The following is an 18,923-nucleotide window of genomic DNA, read 5'->3' as shown; positions in this document are numbered from 1 at the left end:
TTGTAGTAAATTTTATCTTGAGTCCGTCATATGCGATATGTATGAGTAAACACCAAAAACATCTCATTTAAGAATGTTGAGAGAAGTTTCATAGGTTTTAACTTGTATTACAATTTTTATACAGTAATTTTTTAATATACGGACTGCTACTCCATAGCCTACTTCATATAATTACTTTTTAATCTCTCTGTATATTATTACGGCAGTGGTTGTGATTTTATTAATTATAAGTAAAATTTTGTAGTTCATAATATAAAACCAAAATGGACATTGTAGGATAAAATGAAAAGCGTATTCCTGTACTTTTGTTATCTTTATTTAGTTAAATTACATTACATTTGCATCCCAAAGAGAGCATTCAACCATCTTATATAGTTGGGATCAGAGAAATCTTTCAAATTAAATATTTACTCAGCATGAATTGGAAGCTGCTAAGACACAAAATCAAGAAACAAACATTCTCTCGTGAACACGTTAAACTTCAAAGGCATCTCGGTAGAGGACTTTAATCCCTTATTGTCCAAGAAATGTAGGAGTCGCTATGGCTACGGAGTTTACCAGACTACTAATAGAATTCACAATTCAAGATTATATCTTGATATGCATTGAACTAGTTTCGCCAACTATTACAGCTTCTAAGGAACTTCTATTGTTGTTATTCACACGTAGTTAATATAAATCGATTTATCACAGGATATAGTTTAAATTTTTTACAGGAGACAGACTCCTAGACATTCCTTGTAAAGTGTGTGGAGACCGGAGTTCCGGAAAACATTACGGAATATACAGTTGTGACGGTAAGACTTTTTATAATTCAGTACAATGATTATGACATTACGAATTTAGGATGTTCGGGTTTTTTCAAGCGAAGCATTCACAGAAATCGCGTTTACACCTGCAAGGCAACTGGAGATATGAAAGGACGATGTCCTGTCGATAAAACTCATCGCAACCAGTGCAGAGCTTGTCGCCTTTCCAAGTGTTTCCAAGCCAGCATGAACAAAGACGGTGAGTAAATTTTAAAGTAAATTTTCTTGACAACTATTTGTCGCAGAACAATGAACTTTTTTTATAAGACAGAAAATTAATAATGCTTTTCAACGGCACCAAACACAAGATAATAGATACTCCTATTAGCTAAAAACCGAAAATCGACAAAAATTTCAAAATTTAACCCAATGCATTCCCAGAGGTCAAAGAGACACAGAAAAGTGTTTTAAAAACACGTTTTAAAAACGCAAAAATAAATTTTTGAATGATTTTGTGCAATATTGAATTAAAGCATTGAAACTCTTGGCGACGTGGAGGCGTAGCGACATAAGGTCACTACTTCCGGCACTTATTTTAATTTTTTTTTTGAGTAGAAAAAAACGACAACATTTATCCTGAAGCGATGGTCGTAAATACAAGAATTATTGACAAGTGCTCGAATTACAGATCAGCGCTGCGGGGTATTAATTATATTATACCTGCGACAAAGGATTCGATTTATTCGATGGTTGTGTTGATATACACACGCCGCGTGTGACCCTTTTGCAGTGGATGTTGCCTATCACAAAGTGCTTTTTATTGAATGTAAGCCTAAACAGATTATCGAATTCGTCGGTATATCACAAGGTGATTTACGATCGGCAATAAAAACATATCTTTTTCGACAGTTTCATTTGCAATTGAAAAATTGCAGTGGTCTTAATGTTTAAATTTGCAAACAAGTAAATGCAAACTTCACTTATTCAAATTTCATATCAAGTTTTTGTTGTGTGTGCTTTAAACTTTTGCTTGTTTAAAGTTCTATAAAATATTGTTTTATTTATAATATTTTGTGCTTATACAGTGAGTTTTTATTATTATTGAACATATTATAGTCCCATGTTCAATTTAAAAAAAAGGTCATGTCAATCCATTGCAGTGCATAAAACGTATAAGTGCCTGACTGTATTTTAAAAGTGGGTATCTCTTTTTTCGGTCAATAATAGATTTTTTTGATTTAGGACTAGAATTAATATTAATCTAATAAGTAAAATTAATATGACTAAGTACAGAGTGAGTCTTAACTTATACGCATAATTTTAGGGTATAATAGGTAATAGTATATTACATAACGAGCACGGAAAGTGATAAATAACGCACAAGCAGGAAAGTTGCGCATGAGGCGTTAGCCGAGTTCAGGCAATCCCGCGAGTGCGTTAGACACTTTCCTGCAAGTTTTGTACACTATTTTTCCTACGACCATAAATAATTTTTTTCTTACGAACATATTTTTTTTTTCATAACGATTTATTTTTTATAATGGATACAAAAATACGTTGAATAACGATTTATTTTTTGTAATGGATACAAGACAAAATACGTTAAATGAAAAAATACAAAACATTTGAGTGTGAATTGTGCGTTAGATTTCTAACACAGCGCGAAAACAAATCGCACAGGTTTTCGACCTCGTACGATATTGCCAATTTTCGCGCATATGTAATTGTGCGTTATGATCTAGTTTCGTATATGGTCGTAGGTAAAAAAGTTTAACGTATTACGAGAAATGGCCGTTTCTATGAAATCAAAAAATAAGTCGTTTATGTAAAGGTCTTTGAGTTGACGGGATACGCCTTTCACACTTAATAGACGTACACATGACAATAAAATGACGTTGTTGTTAAGGTTAATAACGTTAAACTAAACGATTTGCAAAAACTCTCCAATAACTAATAATAAAAAAAAATCTAATAAAAGTTTCTTAGAGATCATAACCTTAGATTGATCATAACCTTTCATTCCCTAAGTTTACGCGTACAAGTTAAGACTCACCCTGTATATTGCAAAATTTAAATTATTTATACTATTTTATAGATCTTTTGAACGAAATGAGAAAATGACTATACTATGTATTTAAATGAAGACCAAACAAAAATCACAGGCAGATAGAGCGGTGGATCTTGCTTAACAGTACGAAATAAAACTGTAGAAAAAATTTTACCGAAAAAATGCACAAGAAAATTATAAACCATCAGAAAATTTAGCTTTATTTTATATTTTTTGACATTTTTTGAAAACGCTGCAAATACGGTTAACGATACAAAAAAGTGTTAGGAACAAAATTATAGAAAATTAAATTTTCTTCGATAAAGTCTAGACACCATAATATCTGTATCTTTAATGGTTTAGGTTTAAATTGCTTCTGAACCGTTGGTACAAACAAAACTAAAGCATCTTTGACTGTAGTATTGAAATCGTTGAAGATAGTGGTATGTTGTCGCGGACTATTTTTAATAAAGAAAATTAAATTCTCTACAACTTTGTCCTTTACACTTTTTTGTATCTTTAATCGTATTCACAACATTTTCAAAAAAATGTCAAAAAGGTGATGATAAGCAAAAATATCTGTTTTTATTTATTTTTAATTATTGTTTTCAGCAAAATTTTTGCTATAACTTCAGTCCTTACTGTGAAGTATTTAATGGCTTATCTGGACGGTTTTTATTTACTTACATATCCTTAACTTTTTTATTCAAATCGGTTAAGGATTACTGTAAAAACAATACAAACCAAAAAAAATCGGTTTTGTACTTTTAATTTTAAAAATTAATAAATAGCTATTTATGTATCAAGTACGTAAAATAGGGTTTTAGGGGACGAATCGTAATTAATGACGAGGCGACGTAGGAGCCGAGTCTTTAATGAGAGGAGTCACCTAAAACCTTTTGTCTACGTGGTGTATACAAGATTTTTTTGTTAAAGCTCCCAAAACACGAATTCACACCTCTTTCTAATTAAAAAAATTTCGTTACCATAGTAACCAATTTTATTTTTTAGTCCGCAAAAACTGTTTTTGGGGACTGAGTACCTAAAATAACCGTTTTGCGTACTATTTTAATGAGTCTGGAAAAGACTCATTTTAGGGACTCAAATGAGTCCCTAAAACAACTTTTTTCGGAAGAGTATACAAAAAAAATACAAATAGTGCTCTTTGATAGATCCGAATTACTACAGGGTGTGCACAATTTACTATCAAACTTAAAAGCTTTTTATTTTTCTTATTTTAAATTGAAACCCGTATTCATTGTTAGTTCATTCAATGCTAAATTTAAAAAAAACAATCATTTTTTCTAATTACATTCCTATCACAAATCCTGCCACATTCAGAGTTATTTGCCAAAAAATCGTTTTGTCAAGTATTTTAATGACAATTTTAATAAATAAAAGTCGAGATGGCGTTGAATGAAAACACAATGCACTCGTTGCTAATGATTAATAAAGTTTATGAATATTAACGTAGAAATGGTTTTTGGAATCTTTCCAAATGCAAATTAAGAACGGTGCTTTGGTGAAGATTCATGCTTTTGGCAGTTTTGTTCTTGTTTCTTTATAGGAAGGGCTGGCGAAACATGGCGCGAGTTGAGAGGGCGATGTTCTTTACAAGTTTTGGCGTTGTTCAGCCGCAAACATGACACCACCATCGTCTCCCATCTCACTTTCGAAGTTCTCGTCACCTCCTCAACTTTGCCGAGTCACTAAACTCGTAAACTTCACGCCTTTATGTAAAATTAAAGCGATTCACATTAACACAGATTTTAAAGCAATATAATTAAGTTTTCAGCTGCCATTCTTACTGAAACTTTACCTCAGATGGAATTAACTGGTTAGAAGAAAGTTCGCCTCTTAAACTTAACCAGTTTTACTTCTCTCGATGTCGTTTCTAGAGCATTTTTTCTTACCAAATAATTATTTTGAAAAAATTAACATACAAGATATACCATCATCTTATACATCTCACCTTCGGTTCTGTAGCTCAGTTATTATTTAAGTGAAAATTTTGATATTTTGTTGACTTTATTTATATTCTAGAGCGTATTTTAGGAAAATATTTTTGATTATATAGGGTGACCCAAAAACAAGTTACAATACAAACTTATGTTTTTTTTTTGAATGAAACACCATATGTTTCTTGGCATTTTTGAATGTAGCTTTTAATTTCAATATTTTTAAGCCAAACTTTTATTAGTCGATTTTGCTTAGTTTTTGAATTAAGTTGCTTTTTTTTGGCGAAAATATCCTCTTTTTAAAAATTTATTATACAAAAAGATAAGAGTGCTGGAAAAAAAATTACCACTGTAAAGAGAAAAGTACGAACTTTAAGACTATACTATTATAACTATAAACATATGGTTTCCATTTAAAAAAACATAAGTTTGTATTGTGAATTATTTTTGGACCACCAAATATTTTCTTGAAATGTGCTCTAGAATATAAATAAATAATACAAAATATCAAAATTCCCACTTAAATAATAACTGAGCTACAGAAGACCGGAGCTGAGATAAATCACCCTGTATTTGTCAATAAAAAAATAATTGTAAGACTTTTTAAGAGGTAGATATGTGACCAATAGATTTTGCATAAGATAAATAAATAATAGTCAGGTGAGAGAACATTGCATGTGAGAAACAACAGGCGATGAAACGCAAGTGTTGAGGGTTGGCGTGAATGACAAGGGGTGAACGCAGATCGCTTTCACGCGGATTTGCACTCTCCATCGTAGCCGCTGATCCTTGCTGGGTCTGAACGCCGTTAATGGGGATTGGCGGCTCCGTAAATAGAGCGGCATTGAGCCTTCTTACCCAACAGACTCAAGATATCTACTTCGGGACTTGGAACGTGACGCTATCAAATTGCCCTTTGCATTATGTTCATGTTGATGATGTAGCAAACACTCACATCCATTCCAAATTGTTCACAGATAGTCAACAAATAATCCTGTTTGCTTGTTAACCCTATTAACTTAATCTGATTAAATTAACGTTAATTTAAACAAACTACAAAATGGAAAATATTAAAAAATACAGGCTGGGTCAGAACTCGCGCCCCAGAGAAAAATGCCATGTAAGGTAAGATACCAGGAACATGGAAAAAATGTTATAAAAATTCTATCTATACAAATTTCGAAGTTATGAGAGTTTAAATTTTGCACTTTGACTAATTATTTCTGTTGGAAAAACAATTTCCCAAGTTTTTTTGCTACACGCTACTAGAAGAGGAAACAAAGAAGCTGCATCCTAAATTGTAACTCTGTTTAAAAAAAACGTCAAATATCAAGAAATAAATGTCAAAATTTTTTGAGAAATAAAATTTTTTAAACATTTTTTTTATGTTCCTTGTCTTACAACAAATTTTTTTCTGGGGCGCGAGTTCTGACATACCCTGTATATAACTATGAAAAGTGTATTTAATCGTAAGTATACAAAGATCATTGACAATAATAATTGGTAATATTATCATTACGTGGTCAAGTCAAGGCAGAGGCTTAATTTTGGAAGTTAATTACTTTTTTCTATTAATAGTACATTATGTTATTAAGAGTAAAACTGCTAGTTTTTGTGGCAACGCTGAACGTTTAATTCAGCTGAGCCACATAAACTCACTTTTACTCCGAATAACATACAGGATGTTTCACATAACTTTACGAGGCTTGCGCCTAATGTATGCACCCAAATATACAAAAGTCACAGAACACTGGATACAACAAATACACATTTAATTATTTAATTTTTGGAAACCCATGACAGTAGTTGTCAAACTAATCACTGTTTCATTAATAGTCATAAAGTTTTTCAGAAACAATTATCATTTGTTCTATCAAGAGACGACATGAATATGATTGTAGTTTATCTATCTTAATCACTAACTAACTAAAAACGTTGTAATTTTTTAAAGGGTGAACAAACTAGAAAAGATTATCCAATTTTTCAAAATTTGTAATCGAGTTCGTATCGGAATATGTATTATTGATTGCATCTTACAGGGTAGGCCTCGTAAAATTATGTGAAACACCCTGTATACTATTTTATCCGCAAACGTATTCAAATCCAGAATAAAGAACAACACTGTAATTAGCAAGTAAATGAAGAAAATAATCAGGACGCTTTGCAACTAATAAAATTATAACAACGCTTATAAACAAACATAACATGTCAGTATCGCTATTTGTGTTGAGATTTTTTTCTTTATGAAATTAAGTAATGTACGACTAGTGCAGTTAGTAGTGCAAAATGTTGAATGCTGATAATCTACAATGTACATACCTCTCAGAAATTACTGACGCAGCAAAAGAGGCAACTAAGAAACAACATTGGCAGTATTTACCAATTTAATGTCAATAATGTGACGGTAAAAGTAAAAACGCTTAAGTGAAAAAACAGAATTTTAACTCCATGCGAGAAAGGTAAAACTCTTAGCTGTGACATTTAGTAATAAAAAGTGGTCACTTTTGTAACGTTTGCGGATAAAAAAAAGTAATATCAAAGTATCACATTTAAAGAGCTGTATCTTTTTTTTTCTAAGGAAAATTAGTACAGAATATTTGCTTGCAATGTACTCTTAAATAGTTCTAAAAATGTTTAAAAATGATTTTGCCGCTATAAGAACTAGGTATTAGATCTCAACAATCGTTGGTCTTATTACTGCGGAAGACAAAACAACTTGGAAGAGACAAAAGTTTTCCAATGCAAATTCTTATAAACAACTTTGATTTCTGAAGAAATTTTAGACTGTATTAGCAATATTCTTAAGAGACTGTCGAATTTGATAAATATTAAAATCTTGAATTAAATTTTAATTGGTCTTAAAAAATTTTATCAGAAACGGTACGTTTTAATTAATAATTATTTTTATGAAATATTAACACTTTTTAAATTAAAGAAAATACGCCATTATTGCAAAGAAAATGAATGTGATAAAGAAGCTCATCCACATTTTTTTTAATTCTTTTTGCACGAAACAACATTTTAGCATCGTTTGTTTTAAGATGTTAGAAATAATAAATATCATATTTTTTTAGCAAATTAATATTAATCAATGAATATTTATTATAAGGAACATTAAAAAATTTTCAAAAAATTTACATATATTGAGAGAAAAAAACATATATTTGGCAAATGTAAATTTTGTGACTATTAGTTTTTGACAGAACGTTAAAATATACTTTTAACACAATCATCTTGTACATAGCTATAAACCCGGCGCATTCACCATTTTTAATAATAGCATGATTTCAGTTTTTGTTGTTATGACCGGCTTGCACAAACATTTTTATTTGCAGACAAATAGTAGATGAGCATATAATTATGTGTTAATATCTACAATATTATTACTTTTCCACGATTAAAATATATCTTAAAATTTAAGTATCATTTTTACTTTTTGTAACCTGCTATAGTCTATAAAATGTAAAAAGATAAATGCTCCACTTATTTTAAATTGTTAGCAATTAACAGACCAATTGTATCAGAGCAAATATTACACTGAACAATTTTTTCCGTGATTTCATGTAACAAATTCAGCTTCTATAAATTATAGTGCAGGTTTTACATTGTTGTATTAGAAAGTACTTACAGTGGAAAAAAATAATTTAAACTTTAATTTCAAGTTTCAACTAAATTTTAGTGTAACATTTCAAAAATGTAACAGTGTGCGCTGCCATTGATTACAGTTTTTCATTGGTGTACAATGTAAGGGCGGGGTATGGATCAAGTTATTTTTTAACGACTTTTGATTAATTACAATTGAAAAAATTGTTATATTTTGCAAAAATTGCCAAATGGCAAATAAAAAATTGCTTATACATGATTACCAGTGAAGTTAAAATCTACCGATGAATTTTTGTTAAAAATATAGGACTAAAGCCGCTGAAGCTATTTTGTGAAGAAAAGTGTCTGCAGTTTACAAATATAACCGGAGTTCACCTCTCGGCTCGATGGTCGAAGCGGCATCTAGTGTGATTAATGGCGGCTCTAATCCGACCTGGGATTACGTCGAAATAGCTGCTTGAGGCTAGCAGCCAGCACGCCGAATAATTCATTGAACATTTTTATATATCACGATATATTCTCACTTTGTGTCTTGCCTCTTTCTAAATATTGTAAGCAACTTGCTACCATTCAATTTATTGAAAACGATAAGTACCTTGTAAAATACATGAAATGAGCATTAGTAAGCTTGACAATCCTATTAGAAATTTCCATGATTTATACGGGTGGAAAGGTTTTCAAAAGGTTTGCGTGCTCTCTTTAAATACATCAGTGAAATTTCACAAAAATATTACGTTTCCCTAGTTGTCTATAACCATTGAAAGCTACAGTTCGCATGAAAGCTGTCTCTTTGCCTCGCCTGGGGCTTACTTACTTACTGCTAGTCTTCTGTGAAGCTTTTTATATCAAAGCCTCCACCACAAAACAGCAGATAAAAAGCTTATTGGATCCCATCAGACATCACGTATTTCTCATAATGAATAAAAACTCGCATACTTTGAAAGGTATGAGAATCACGAAATCATCAGCCAAGTGATTTACCACTTTTTGAAAGATTAGATTGCGTAAAGCGGTTTTTTGAAAGATTTATCGAATGCTTTATTATCGCTTTTGACGGAGAGGCCTTGTCTGGCTGGGATGTAGCGAGAAGTGAAGTAGTCTTGAGGCCGATGGTAGCACATCATCATTAATGAGTGGGGCTGATGCGCGCAGCTGCACGTTCACAAGCCTCCGGCCGGGGCCAACAGGGATGCCAACCCCAACTCCACCCGCACGACACGTAGGTGATTTGGGCTAGACTATTGTAGGTACGCGCTATTTCAATTCACTCGTGCAGAGGGTTCCAATATGATGATACATCATCACGGGATGATGAAATAACTACGTTGGCTTAACCATCTGTTACGACCGGGGAATCACTCCACAAAAAATTTTATACGAATGGACACCTGACAGAAAAATTAATCACGAAAATATTTCTTGATTAATATTACACAGATGTCAATGTTAAAGTACGTTTACCCTGTATATTTTGGTATAGTTCTCTTAAAAAATATTAAAACAATATTATCTTACAAACTTATTGCAGGAAATTCAAGATTAAAAAGATAAAAAGATTTTTTTATCTTATAATAAAACACTTATAATAAAATTGAAAATATAAAAAAACTACTGATAAAAAGACAAACAGAAATAAAATGCAACACGAGAATTGTTATAAAATGTAATCTTTATAATTTGATTTAATTTTAACTTTACTGGAAATGGAAATGTATAAGGGATTTTCAAAACGCTTTTTTTCCCTACAAAGTAGCCAAAAATTTTTTAAAGTGAAATAGAACTTTTTATTTTGTTCATAGTGACAACCGAGAAAATATACTTTCAAATAAAGCTACTAACAAAAAATCGAATAAAATACAAAACTGTAGGGAAATTATACCAGGTAAACAGAAAGTATGGAACCAAGTATGGAAGTATAGAACCATACATACGTATGTCTTCAAGTTGGTTGAATTTAAACTGAAAAACTTTATACATTTTTGATTTTTACATTCTGACAGTTTTATCAAATGTTTTGTAAGATTTAATATAACTTTGGGAGAAAGTGATCATATAAGAATGATTTTGTTTATAATTTTGTTTGTCGTAATTAAATCGAAGACTTTAACTGTGATTGGATATTTTCTGTTGGTGGGCCAGATCAAATGTTATAACGGTGCTACTTTACAATAACAGTACTATAAAATTTTAACGTTCCTCATAAATAAAATTTTTCGATTTTTTTTTATTTTTGAGTTCTGCATTTTTTTTTACATGACTACCTCGTATAAAACTTTTTTCTACAAAGGCTATAACCTAAGAATTACAACTACATTTTAATCAATTTTTATCTGAAAAAAAAATATATATGCTCATCGTATGTTGTCATTTTGAAAAAAAAATCATAACCCAAAAACGAAATAAAATCATTCACAAAACACAGTCACTTTTTTTATAGCACTTTAATTTTTATTAATTGTTATTTTTCACCTACTTAATATTTGCTGTATTTTATACTATAATTTTCCATATGCTTTTTATTAACAGATCTCAAAATAGTATATTATACAACGAGCGTATAATGATGGTTATTATTCACTCAGTGATTTACGCCACTCGCCTGCGGCTCGTGGGCGTAAACTTCACCTCGTGAATAATAACCATTATACGCGAGTAGTATACTATACTTTATCCACGATTACTAAATATTTTTGTTGAAGCATTTTTGTTGGAAATTTTGTTACATTAAGTATGTTAAGAAACAGATATACGACACACACATTCAAAGTTGGTAATGGCTCTGTGTCGATGCTGGTTGCCTTTCTAATAATTTTTCTGCTATTAACGAACTGTTAATTTACGTAAAAAATTGACTAAAGAAAATTTAAAATTTTTGGTCATCTGATTCTGTTATTTAAGTTTCAAATTTTGATTTACTTTGCTATATAATTGTGTTTAATTCAAAAAATAATATATTTGAATTTTTAAAGCCGTACAAAAATTAGAAATTGACATATTGTTGAAAAACTACGCTTTTTTAAAATTCTGTCTTTGTTCTAAAAAAATACGTGTATCAATGTAATGCATGTAGGTACACGATTTTTTGTAATTAGAAGTGGGCGTGGAAGTAAAAATTGTCGCACCTAGAATTTTTAGAAAAAGTTTCTAAACTAGAAGAGAATACAAATGAATATTTTTTTAAAGACTGCTTTGTGTCTGCATATCAGTCGCACGACTTGTTGATGATGGTTTGGTTCTAGTAATTTGAAATTTCCTTAGTGTGGAACGTCTGTAGCGTATAAAGATTGTCAACATGGAGATTTGCGAGTGAAGCAATGAGGTTGTGTGATACGTGAATGTGTCATGTGAACGCGACATGTCGGTGTAGGGCACAGCTAAGCCGAGGTAATCCCATCATCCGATAGTGTCATGTCATTCTGTCAGGTCAGTCGAGCGAGGGTCAAATGGACTCGGCGCACAGGCGCAGGCAAGTTCCACCACAGGACCACTCAAAGATTCCTGGGTGTGGTGAATGCCATTATAGCAATTTACATGAGTGCGTGTCATCTACCTTGTAGCCTGGAGGAGAATTTTGCATCATAGAAATTAAAAAACAGCACCATACATACGGCTGCAATATTTGTTCGCCGGAAGAATATCTCATTTCGAGACGGTTTTTAATGTCAATATTTTTATTTATTAATAGGTATCGTAACATCGCTCAATTCTGTATCCGTATTAATTCCGAGAGCGCCGTAAGCTCGTCACATGTCTGCACAATAGCCCCGTTCCCACACTATCATTCTGATGGCCTATTTATTCGGAACCGCTGATCTTTTGCTCCCTTTAAAATGCTGAATCAATAGATTAAATTGCGAGCGAATTGAATCCCGTTTGAATCAGAGCAGCGAGCGCGAAAAGTGATTAAGATTTTAAAGATCTCTTTCAAAGCCCGTATCATTTTAACACTCAAAGTTAAACAGTATTTTTTAGTCGCTTTTACATTTTTAAAAGAGCTAAAGGGATTTATTCTTTTATTAGCTCAAGCTTTTGTACTTATCAAGTTCCAGACAATCGTGATGTCGTTTTAATTTTTATGCTTTATACTACATCTTTAACTGAAACGGGGATTTTAAGGATAAAAGAATTCACTCTGTGAAACTTATTCAATATCTAAGCCTTAATCCAAACTAAAAAGGCGAGCGGGATTTCAGCACAACGACAAAGATGTTAACACCACCGTCTACATTATTTTACTCCCGATATTAAAAAGCACATTTTATCGCCCACTTCCTTATTACATTATTAATTACAACATTAAATACCTTCTCTAATTAAATTTTTAAATTTTATTTAAAATTAAAAGTCTGATTCATCAAAACTGACAAATCGTTCTGATTTAGTCAGGACAACTTTAAGTTTGTATTGATTTGTCCTGATTTTAAGATTGTAATACGCCGTAAACATTATTTGATTCTCTGAAAAACTCATTTGAAAGTTAAACACTTAGAAATCACTTACAGTGAGGAAATTAAACTTTAATTTAACTTGCATTTTTTTAAGTGAAAGACTGTCAATGCAATTCATTTAAAAAAAATGAAATTAACAAAATTAATTTAAGAAATTGAAATTGTTATTGTTATTGCTTTTAAATTTTATACAATTATAATTGTATACCTATTTTATTTTTGCTTAATGTTCTGTAATAAAACTATTATTAATTATTATTGGTCGTGTCCTAATTTTAATTTTTTGGAAGTTACATTACGAGTACATTAGCATTATAAATATTACCTAACACATTTTAAGCTAAAGAAATCGATTTAAAAAAAAAGTAATAGCTACAAAGTCAAAAATTAATAATTATTAACAAATATTTCACTAGATACTGTTGGTAATAACTACTATAAGTGAAATACAAAAAAATAATAATAATAACTGGTAAATCTGTAAATTCAATTATATTTGTAATAATACAATGGCAATGTTTTGAATTAGAAGTTGTGTGAAAAGCAAATATTTATTAGATTCAATAAAACTAAGAAAAAAAAAATGCGTTGAAATCGACTTGGCACTCTTCAAACAATAGTTCATTAGAAATAATAGCAGGCTTGGATGGATATTAACATGGAAAATTAGTTTTAATTTTTTTTTCGGCTGCAGGAGTAACAGAAGTCAAAATCTGATTAATAGAGCTTGTAGTGCTCAAAAAGGGCTATCTTATCGACATTTTTGTCGATTCTCCTCCAATTAACACCATTTGGACGAAAATGGCTCTCGAAAAATCAAAATTTGAATTTGCCGAGTTAGCGTTAATAAGAAACAAACTATAAAGTCATAACAAAGGCAAATTTTCTTTTGGCAACAATGATTTGATAGTTCGTCTTTTAGTAACGCTAACCCGGCAAATTCAAATTTCGATTTTTCGAGGGCGGCTTTCGTCCAAATGGAGTTAATTGGAGAACCGATAAAAACGTCGATAGAATAGCCCTTTTCAGCACTACAAGCTCCATCAATCAGATTTTGATTTCTGTTACTCCTGCAGCCGGAAAAAAATAAAAACTAATTACTCATGTTAATTTCCTATATCCAATTTTTTTCCAAACCTGCCTGGGACACTGAAACTGTAGTGTTCATTATATCGATTTCTTTAATTTAACATTCCATAGTGACAATGAAAAAAAGTTATGATCAATAATGAGTAAAATGCAAAATAAACTTTTTTTTATGAAAATACCTAATCCAATAAATTTTCCAAAAAAATAAAACAATACTTCTAAAAAAAAAATAAAAAAAATCGAAAAAATTGAAGACTTTAAGCAATACGGCAAGTTGAAACGCGTATTGAAAATGCTGGAAATAACTTTAAACAGTTCCCTCAAAGTTTTCGATTTTTTCGATTTGTATTTTTTTCATTGTCACTAAAAAATGTCAAATTAAGGAAGTCAACGTTTATTATTTACTATACCGAGCTTGGTCAAAATAATAATAATCGTAACGGTATTGTTTAAAATTTAAATGTTGAATGGTGTTTTTATGACACAATATCTCATCAGCAACTAAATAACTTTTACTAGATTTTTTTTTTCACTATTCGTTATTATTGGGTAAGAACTACTATTCCCTAAGTTTATGCGTATAAGTTAAGCTCACCCTGTAGAAGATTAAATAAGCTTTGGTTATAAATAAAATGTTGGCGTCAAGTAGGTACTCAATAGTTTATGTGGTTAAACCTGGAAAAATTTTTTTAGCTGTCCAACACGAGCGAGGCCCCCGCAAACCCAAATTGCAAGTATCGTCAAACCAACAAATGCAACCGTCGCCCGTAGGACACAGTTTGCAACAACACATGACAGTGGGCGACAAGTTGCCCACAAGCTCGTCATCCTTGCATTTCACTCCGGGCATTTTCGGAGCACCTCGTCCACTCAAAGCTCTAACCTTACCACCACCGCCAGTCCCCAGTCCAACACATATCGACGCTTTACCGCCCTCAATGTTTCACCCTCCAACGTTACCGCCACCACCTGGACTCTTACACATCCTCATGTCGGCTGAAAAGTGCCAGGTTTGTGACACATTAAAATTTCCCATTATTAATTATTAATTCACAAAAGGAACTTGTTTGGGGTACGAAACTGTCCCAGATGGAATCACCCTCTTCAAGCGAAACCAACTCCGGAATCAACATCAGTCCGGGAATTCCGGTTGCCCAGCCGCCTCCGATTCCGCCGCTGCCGCTCACTCCGACTTGGGAGATGTTGCAGGTAATTTAACTGCCACGTGTCGTTCACGTGGTTGCAACCCTCGACCCTTTGGCAGTAGGAGTGGTGTAATCGAGTGACTTGTTGGCATTCGCAGTGACTTTTCAGCTGCTGTCGCAGTTGGTTGAATTTCGACCATCCCACACTGACGGATCCGCCTACTTTCAGTTTTACATATTTCAGGAAACTACTGCTCGGCTTTTGTTTATGGCAGTTCGATGGGTGCGATGTCTGGCTCCCTTTCAGACGTTGAGTAAACACGACCAGCTTTTGCTGCTGCAGGAATCGTGGAAAGAACTTTTTTTGCTGCATTTAGCCCAATGGTCAGTCCCATGGGACCTTTCGGCTTTGTTGGGCTGTCCACAAGCTAGGGAGCGCTTGCCGGCTGATATTCACACAGCTACAGAAATTAAAACCATACAGGTAAGTACCTAAAATTACTGAAAAGTTATGAAAACAATTTGATTTCTCTCAAGGAAATTATGTGCCGTTTTCGTCAAATCTCACCTGATGGTAGCGAATGTGGGTGCATGAAAGCTATAATTTTATTCACGCCTGGTAATTACATGAAATATTTTTTGTTTTGGTTTTATTTTTTAAATGTGTTTAGAGACAGCAGGTTTGTGTGATGTTCAACCGGTTGAAATGTTGCAAGATCAAGCTCAGTGCATTTTGGGAGATTATGTTCGCACTAGATATCCCAGACAACCGACGAGATTTGGACGACTGCTCCTTCTTGTACCCAGTTTGAGAGCTATTCGATCACTTACAGTCGAATTGTTGTTTTTCAAGGAAACTATAGGCGAGATTCCTATAACACAGTTGTTAGGAGATATGTATTATATGGAAAAGTGTACTAGTGGCCCACCTTAAATGTTGTTTTCATGTGCTAAAATATATCACTTTAAACACCTATTTCATGAAAGTTGTACAGTTTGAATAGTTTCTGTGATAAAAGAATATATGTCTTATTGTTGATTTCTTTTATGGTTTTAGGTCTACCTCAATTAGCAGCCAAAAATTCATTACTGATGTATATTACTATTTTGAAAATTTATTTATTTATTCCTATAAAATTTGATTTTATGTTATTATTTTATGTTGTATGATTGAATAAATTTTTTCAACGTTTGTTTCTTTGCTTTATCCAATGTTCACCTACAAACACATCTTTAAAAATTGAACTGAGTTACTTCAGAGAGCATGAATTAAAAAAAGTAGAGGTATGCAATCAAAAAAAAAATAAAAAAACGGGTTAAACCTGTAATAAGTAATTAAATAAATTAAGAAATTTATTCAGGTAAGTACTAAAATTTGAATTTTGTGTTACCAGACTAAAAAATGTTTAAATTAAAAAAATAAACAACAATTTTGTTTTATTTACTTTAAATTAGTAGTTTTATTTAATAGGTATTTGTTCAAAATAGTGTAATAAATTTATATTATTTTTAATAAGTATATTAATACATATACAATAGAAGATTACATACTCGAAGTGGGATGTGCTTCATTAATCATTCTAAGCCAAGATACGGAGAATCAACAACCATCAAGGTTTGTATACTATTTTACTTACAATTAGAACAAAAAGCCAATAAAGAACTTAGCAAGTGGAAGTGGTCACTTTCTTATCAGTTTTCGGGTTGGCAAGTGACCATTTCCTAACCTAAACGGTCATATCAACTGATATGGGAGCAAAGGATGGGAGCGACCACTTCTCAACCTGAGCTGTCTTATTTCATATCAATTTAAATAAAGTTGAAATGCCATGCTTTGCAACTTCCAACATACAAGATAATTTGTTTATTACTTTGTGAATAAAAAAATAATGAAGTAAAATGGAATGAAAATACTATAATTAAGTCTTTAACGAATTTTATATTGTTTTTTATTATTATAAATATTATCTGTTTGTTTTGTTTTTGTTTTGTGGTTTTTGTTCTTTTATTTATAATATTGCTAAATACATAAATACGTATCATTTTTCTAAAATTTGTCAATAAAGTTTAAACAAGTATAAGAGTTTTCACAAAGTTTTTATCTGTACTTCTCGGTGGGAAGTAAAAACCGTTTTTTTTAACTCTGATTTATAAAAATGATGAAAAAATGCAAAAATCTTCAAAATTATTCAGTTTAGAACAATGAACAAAAAAAATGATCAAAAACTCTAAATTTAATCATAAGTTTTCTTTGAGAGTATAATTAATTAATATTTTATTTGTATTTCTTATTTTTTTAAGTATCTACTTTTGAAAAGTTTTTAGTTTTTGTTATAGTAACGTATTTTGATAGGGACAGAAAAAATAAAATTCATAGATTTATTAGAGATTAATCTTTTGGAATTGCTTTATTCTGAGTGAACAACTTGAATAAAGTTCTACCTTTAATTTTAAATTACAAAACTTTGGAAATTGCACAAGCTTTATCGTCCTAGAATAACTGGAAGAAATATATTATTTATTAAGCTTAAGACGAGACGGTCAAAATATGCATTTTCTTGGCTGCGAAATTGGAATTGGTAACCAACAAATCCCCTATATGTATTCCACGTTCTAACAGCTTTTGCGGAACTTCAATAAAAACGCAAGCGGGCGAAGTATGCGGCCTCCTTGCTCTTTTTATGTTTTGTCGCGGAACGAATTCATTAGCAGTTTTTGGTCTCTCGTTTGTTTTTTCACAAACTTTCGTTGGAAAGCTAATTACATTAGGACTGAAACACTGCTTCGCCCCATTACCGGTATTGATCTTTTGTTTTTGCGCTTTTCTTCGTGCTACATCTTTCAACCATTGGCAAAACACTTCCTCGTTCTGTTGATTTTTTCGGTTTTTGTATTCATGCATTAATTGCTGACGTTTTTGCTCTTTCAGTTTAATTATTTCTTTGCGACGTTCGCGTTTTTCCAGCTCTTCGGAACTCAAGCCGTATTCGGAACGGTGGCCGTTATAACAAGGAAGATTTGTGGGATTGCGAGATTTATTCTCATCGCAACATTTGCGACTTTGGAGTTTCAGTAAAGGGCATTTAACCGGTTTTTCGTGAATTTCCAATTTTTTTATAGACATAGACATGTCGAAGTCTAGTCGTTCAATACAATGATTTTTACACTCAATGTGCACATTTCCTGATTTTGAGGATTTAGATAGAGGCGATTTTTTTCTGACTTTCTTCTTTTTTAAGGTAGATTCCATATTACAACCGCTTGATGAAATTCTAACAGTAACATTTTCGTTTTGTTCCGAACATTCCGATTCGTTAAATTCCTCAAAAAAATTTGTTTTATTGTCAAAATTATTTCTGATAACATCGGATTCATCTGGTACTATCTCTTCGACAACTTCCTCGTCAATCTCTTCCTCTTCGTTTATATCAAAAATATTTAAATTAATTACATTTGAACTTTTATATTCCAACATTTGACCCGAATCTGGCACAAAATCACTTTCAGGGGGGTCACTTTCAATGCTGTTAACATCATCATCAGTTAGAAACAATTCAGGTTCATAAGAAGTTAACTCTTCTTTGAACTTAACTCGTGAAGTTTTTTCCATGGTTGTGATACTAGTACTGAATAAATCAATATTAGCCTGCTGAACTTTTTCCGCAATATTATAAGGGGATGATGCGGGTTGTAAGACTGCAATATTTTTCATTAGAAACGGGATTGTTAAATCAATAAATTTAACTAAAACAATTGGCACAAACTTACAATAGCTTCCACAGTCATCATCTTCATTATCGACATTTTCTTGAATTTTATTCAACACAAAATCCATTTTTATTCAATTTTAAATAAATAATTAATTTAAATATTTTCTTGAGCGC

General features: G+C 31.7%; 2 protein-coding genes across 2 annotated transcripts; one reads left to right on the top strand and one right to left on the bottom strand.

Annotated features, from left to right (window-relative positions):
- The first annotated feature begins 416 nt into the window (after positions 1 to 416).
- LOC123007599 (protein dissatisfaction) lies at positions 417 to 16,004 on the top strand. Its single transcript, XM_044402983.1, has 8 exons — positions 417 to 495; positions 717 to 797; positions 847 to 1,008; positions 14,588 to 14,904; positions 14,954 to 15,103; positions 15,209 to 15,523; positions 15,577 to 15,658; positions 15,711 to 16,004. The coding sequence occupies exons 1-8, from the start codon at positions 417 to 419 to the stop codon at positions 15,971 to 15,973; spliced, it is 1,449 nt and encodes a 482-aa protein (XP_044258918.1). The 3' UTR covers positions 15,974 to 16,004.
- Positions 16,005 to 17,566: 1,562 nt separating this feature from the next.
- LOC123007594 lies at positions 17,567 to 18,843 on the bottom strand. Its single transcript, XM_044402979.1, has 2 exons — positions 18,804 to 18,843; positions 17,567 to 18,735 (listed from the first exon to the last, which is right to left on the bottom strand). Exons 1-2 carry the CDS (start codon positions 18,841 to 18,843, stop codon positions 17,567 to 17,569), a joined length of 1,209 nt encoding a protein of 402 aa, XP_044258914.1.
- Positions 18,844 to 18,923: the final 80 nt, after the last annotated feature.

This window comes from Tribolium madens, unplaced genomic scaffold (genome assembly GCF_015345945.1).
Source record: "Tribolium madens isolate multiple individuals breed KSU strain unplaced genomic scaffold, Tmad_KSU_1.1 Scaffold_3;HRSCAF=73;Tcas5.2_LG2, whole genome shotgun sequence".
Lineage (NCBI taxonomy): Eukaryota > Metazoa > Arthropoda > Insecta > Coleoptera > Tenebrionidae > Tribolium > Tribolium madens.
Note: the sequence above shows the minus strand (reverse complement) of the source record. Positions and strands in the feature narration are given on the sequence as shown.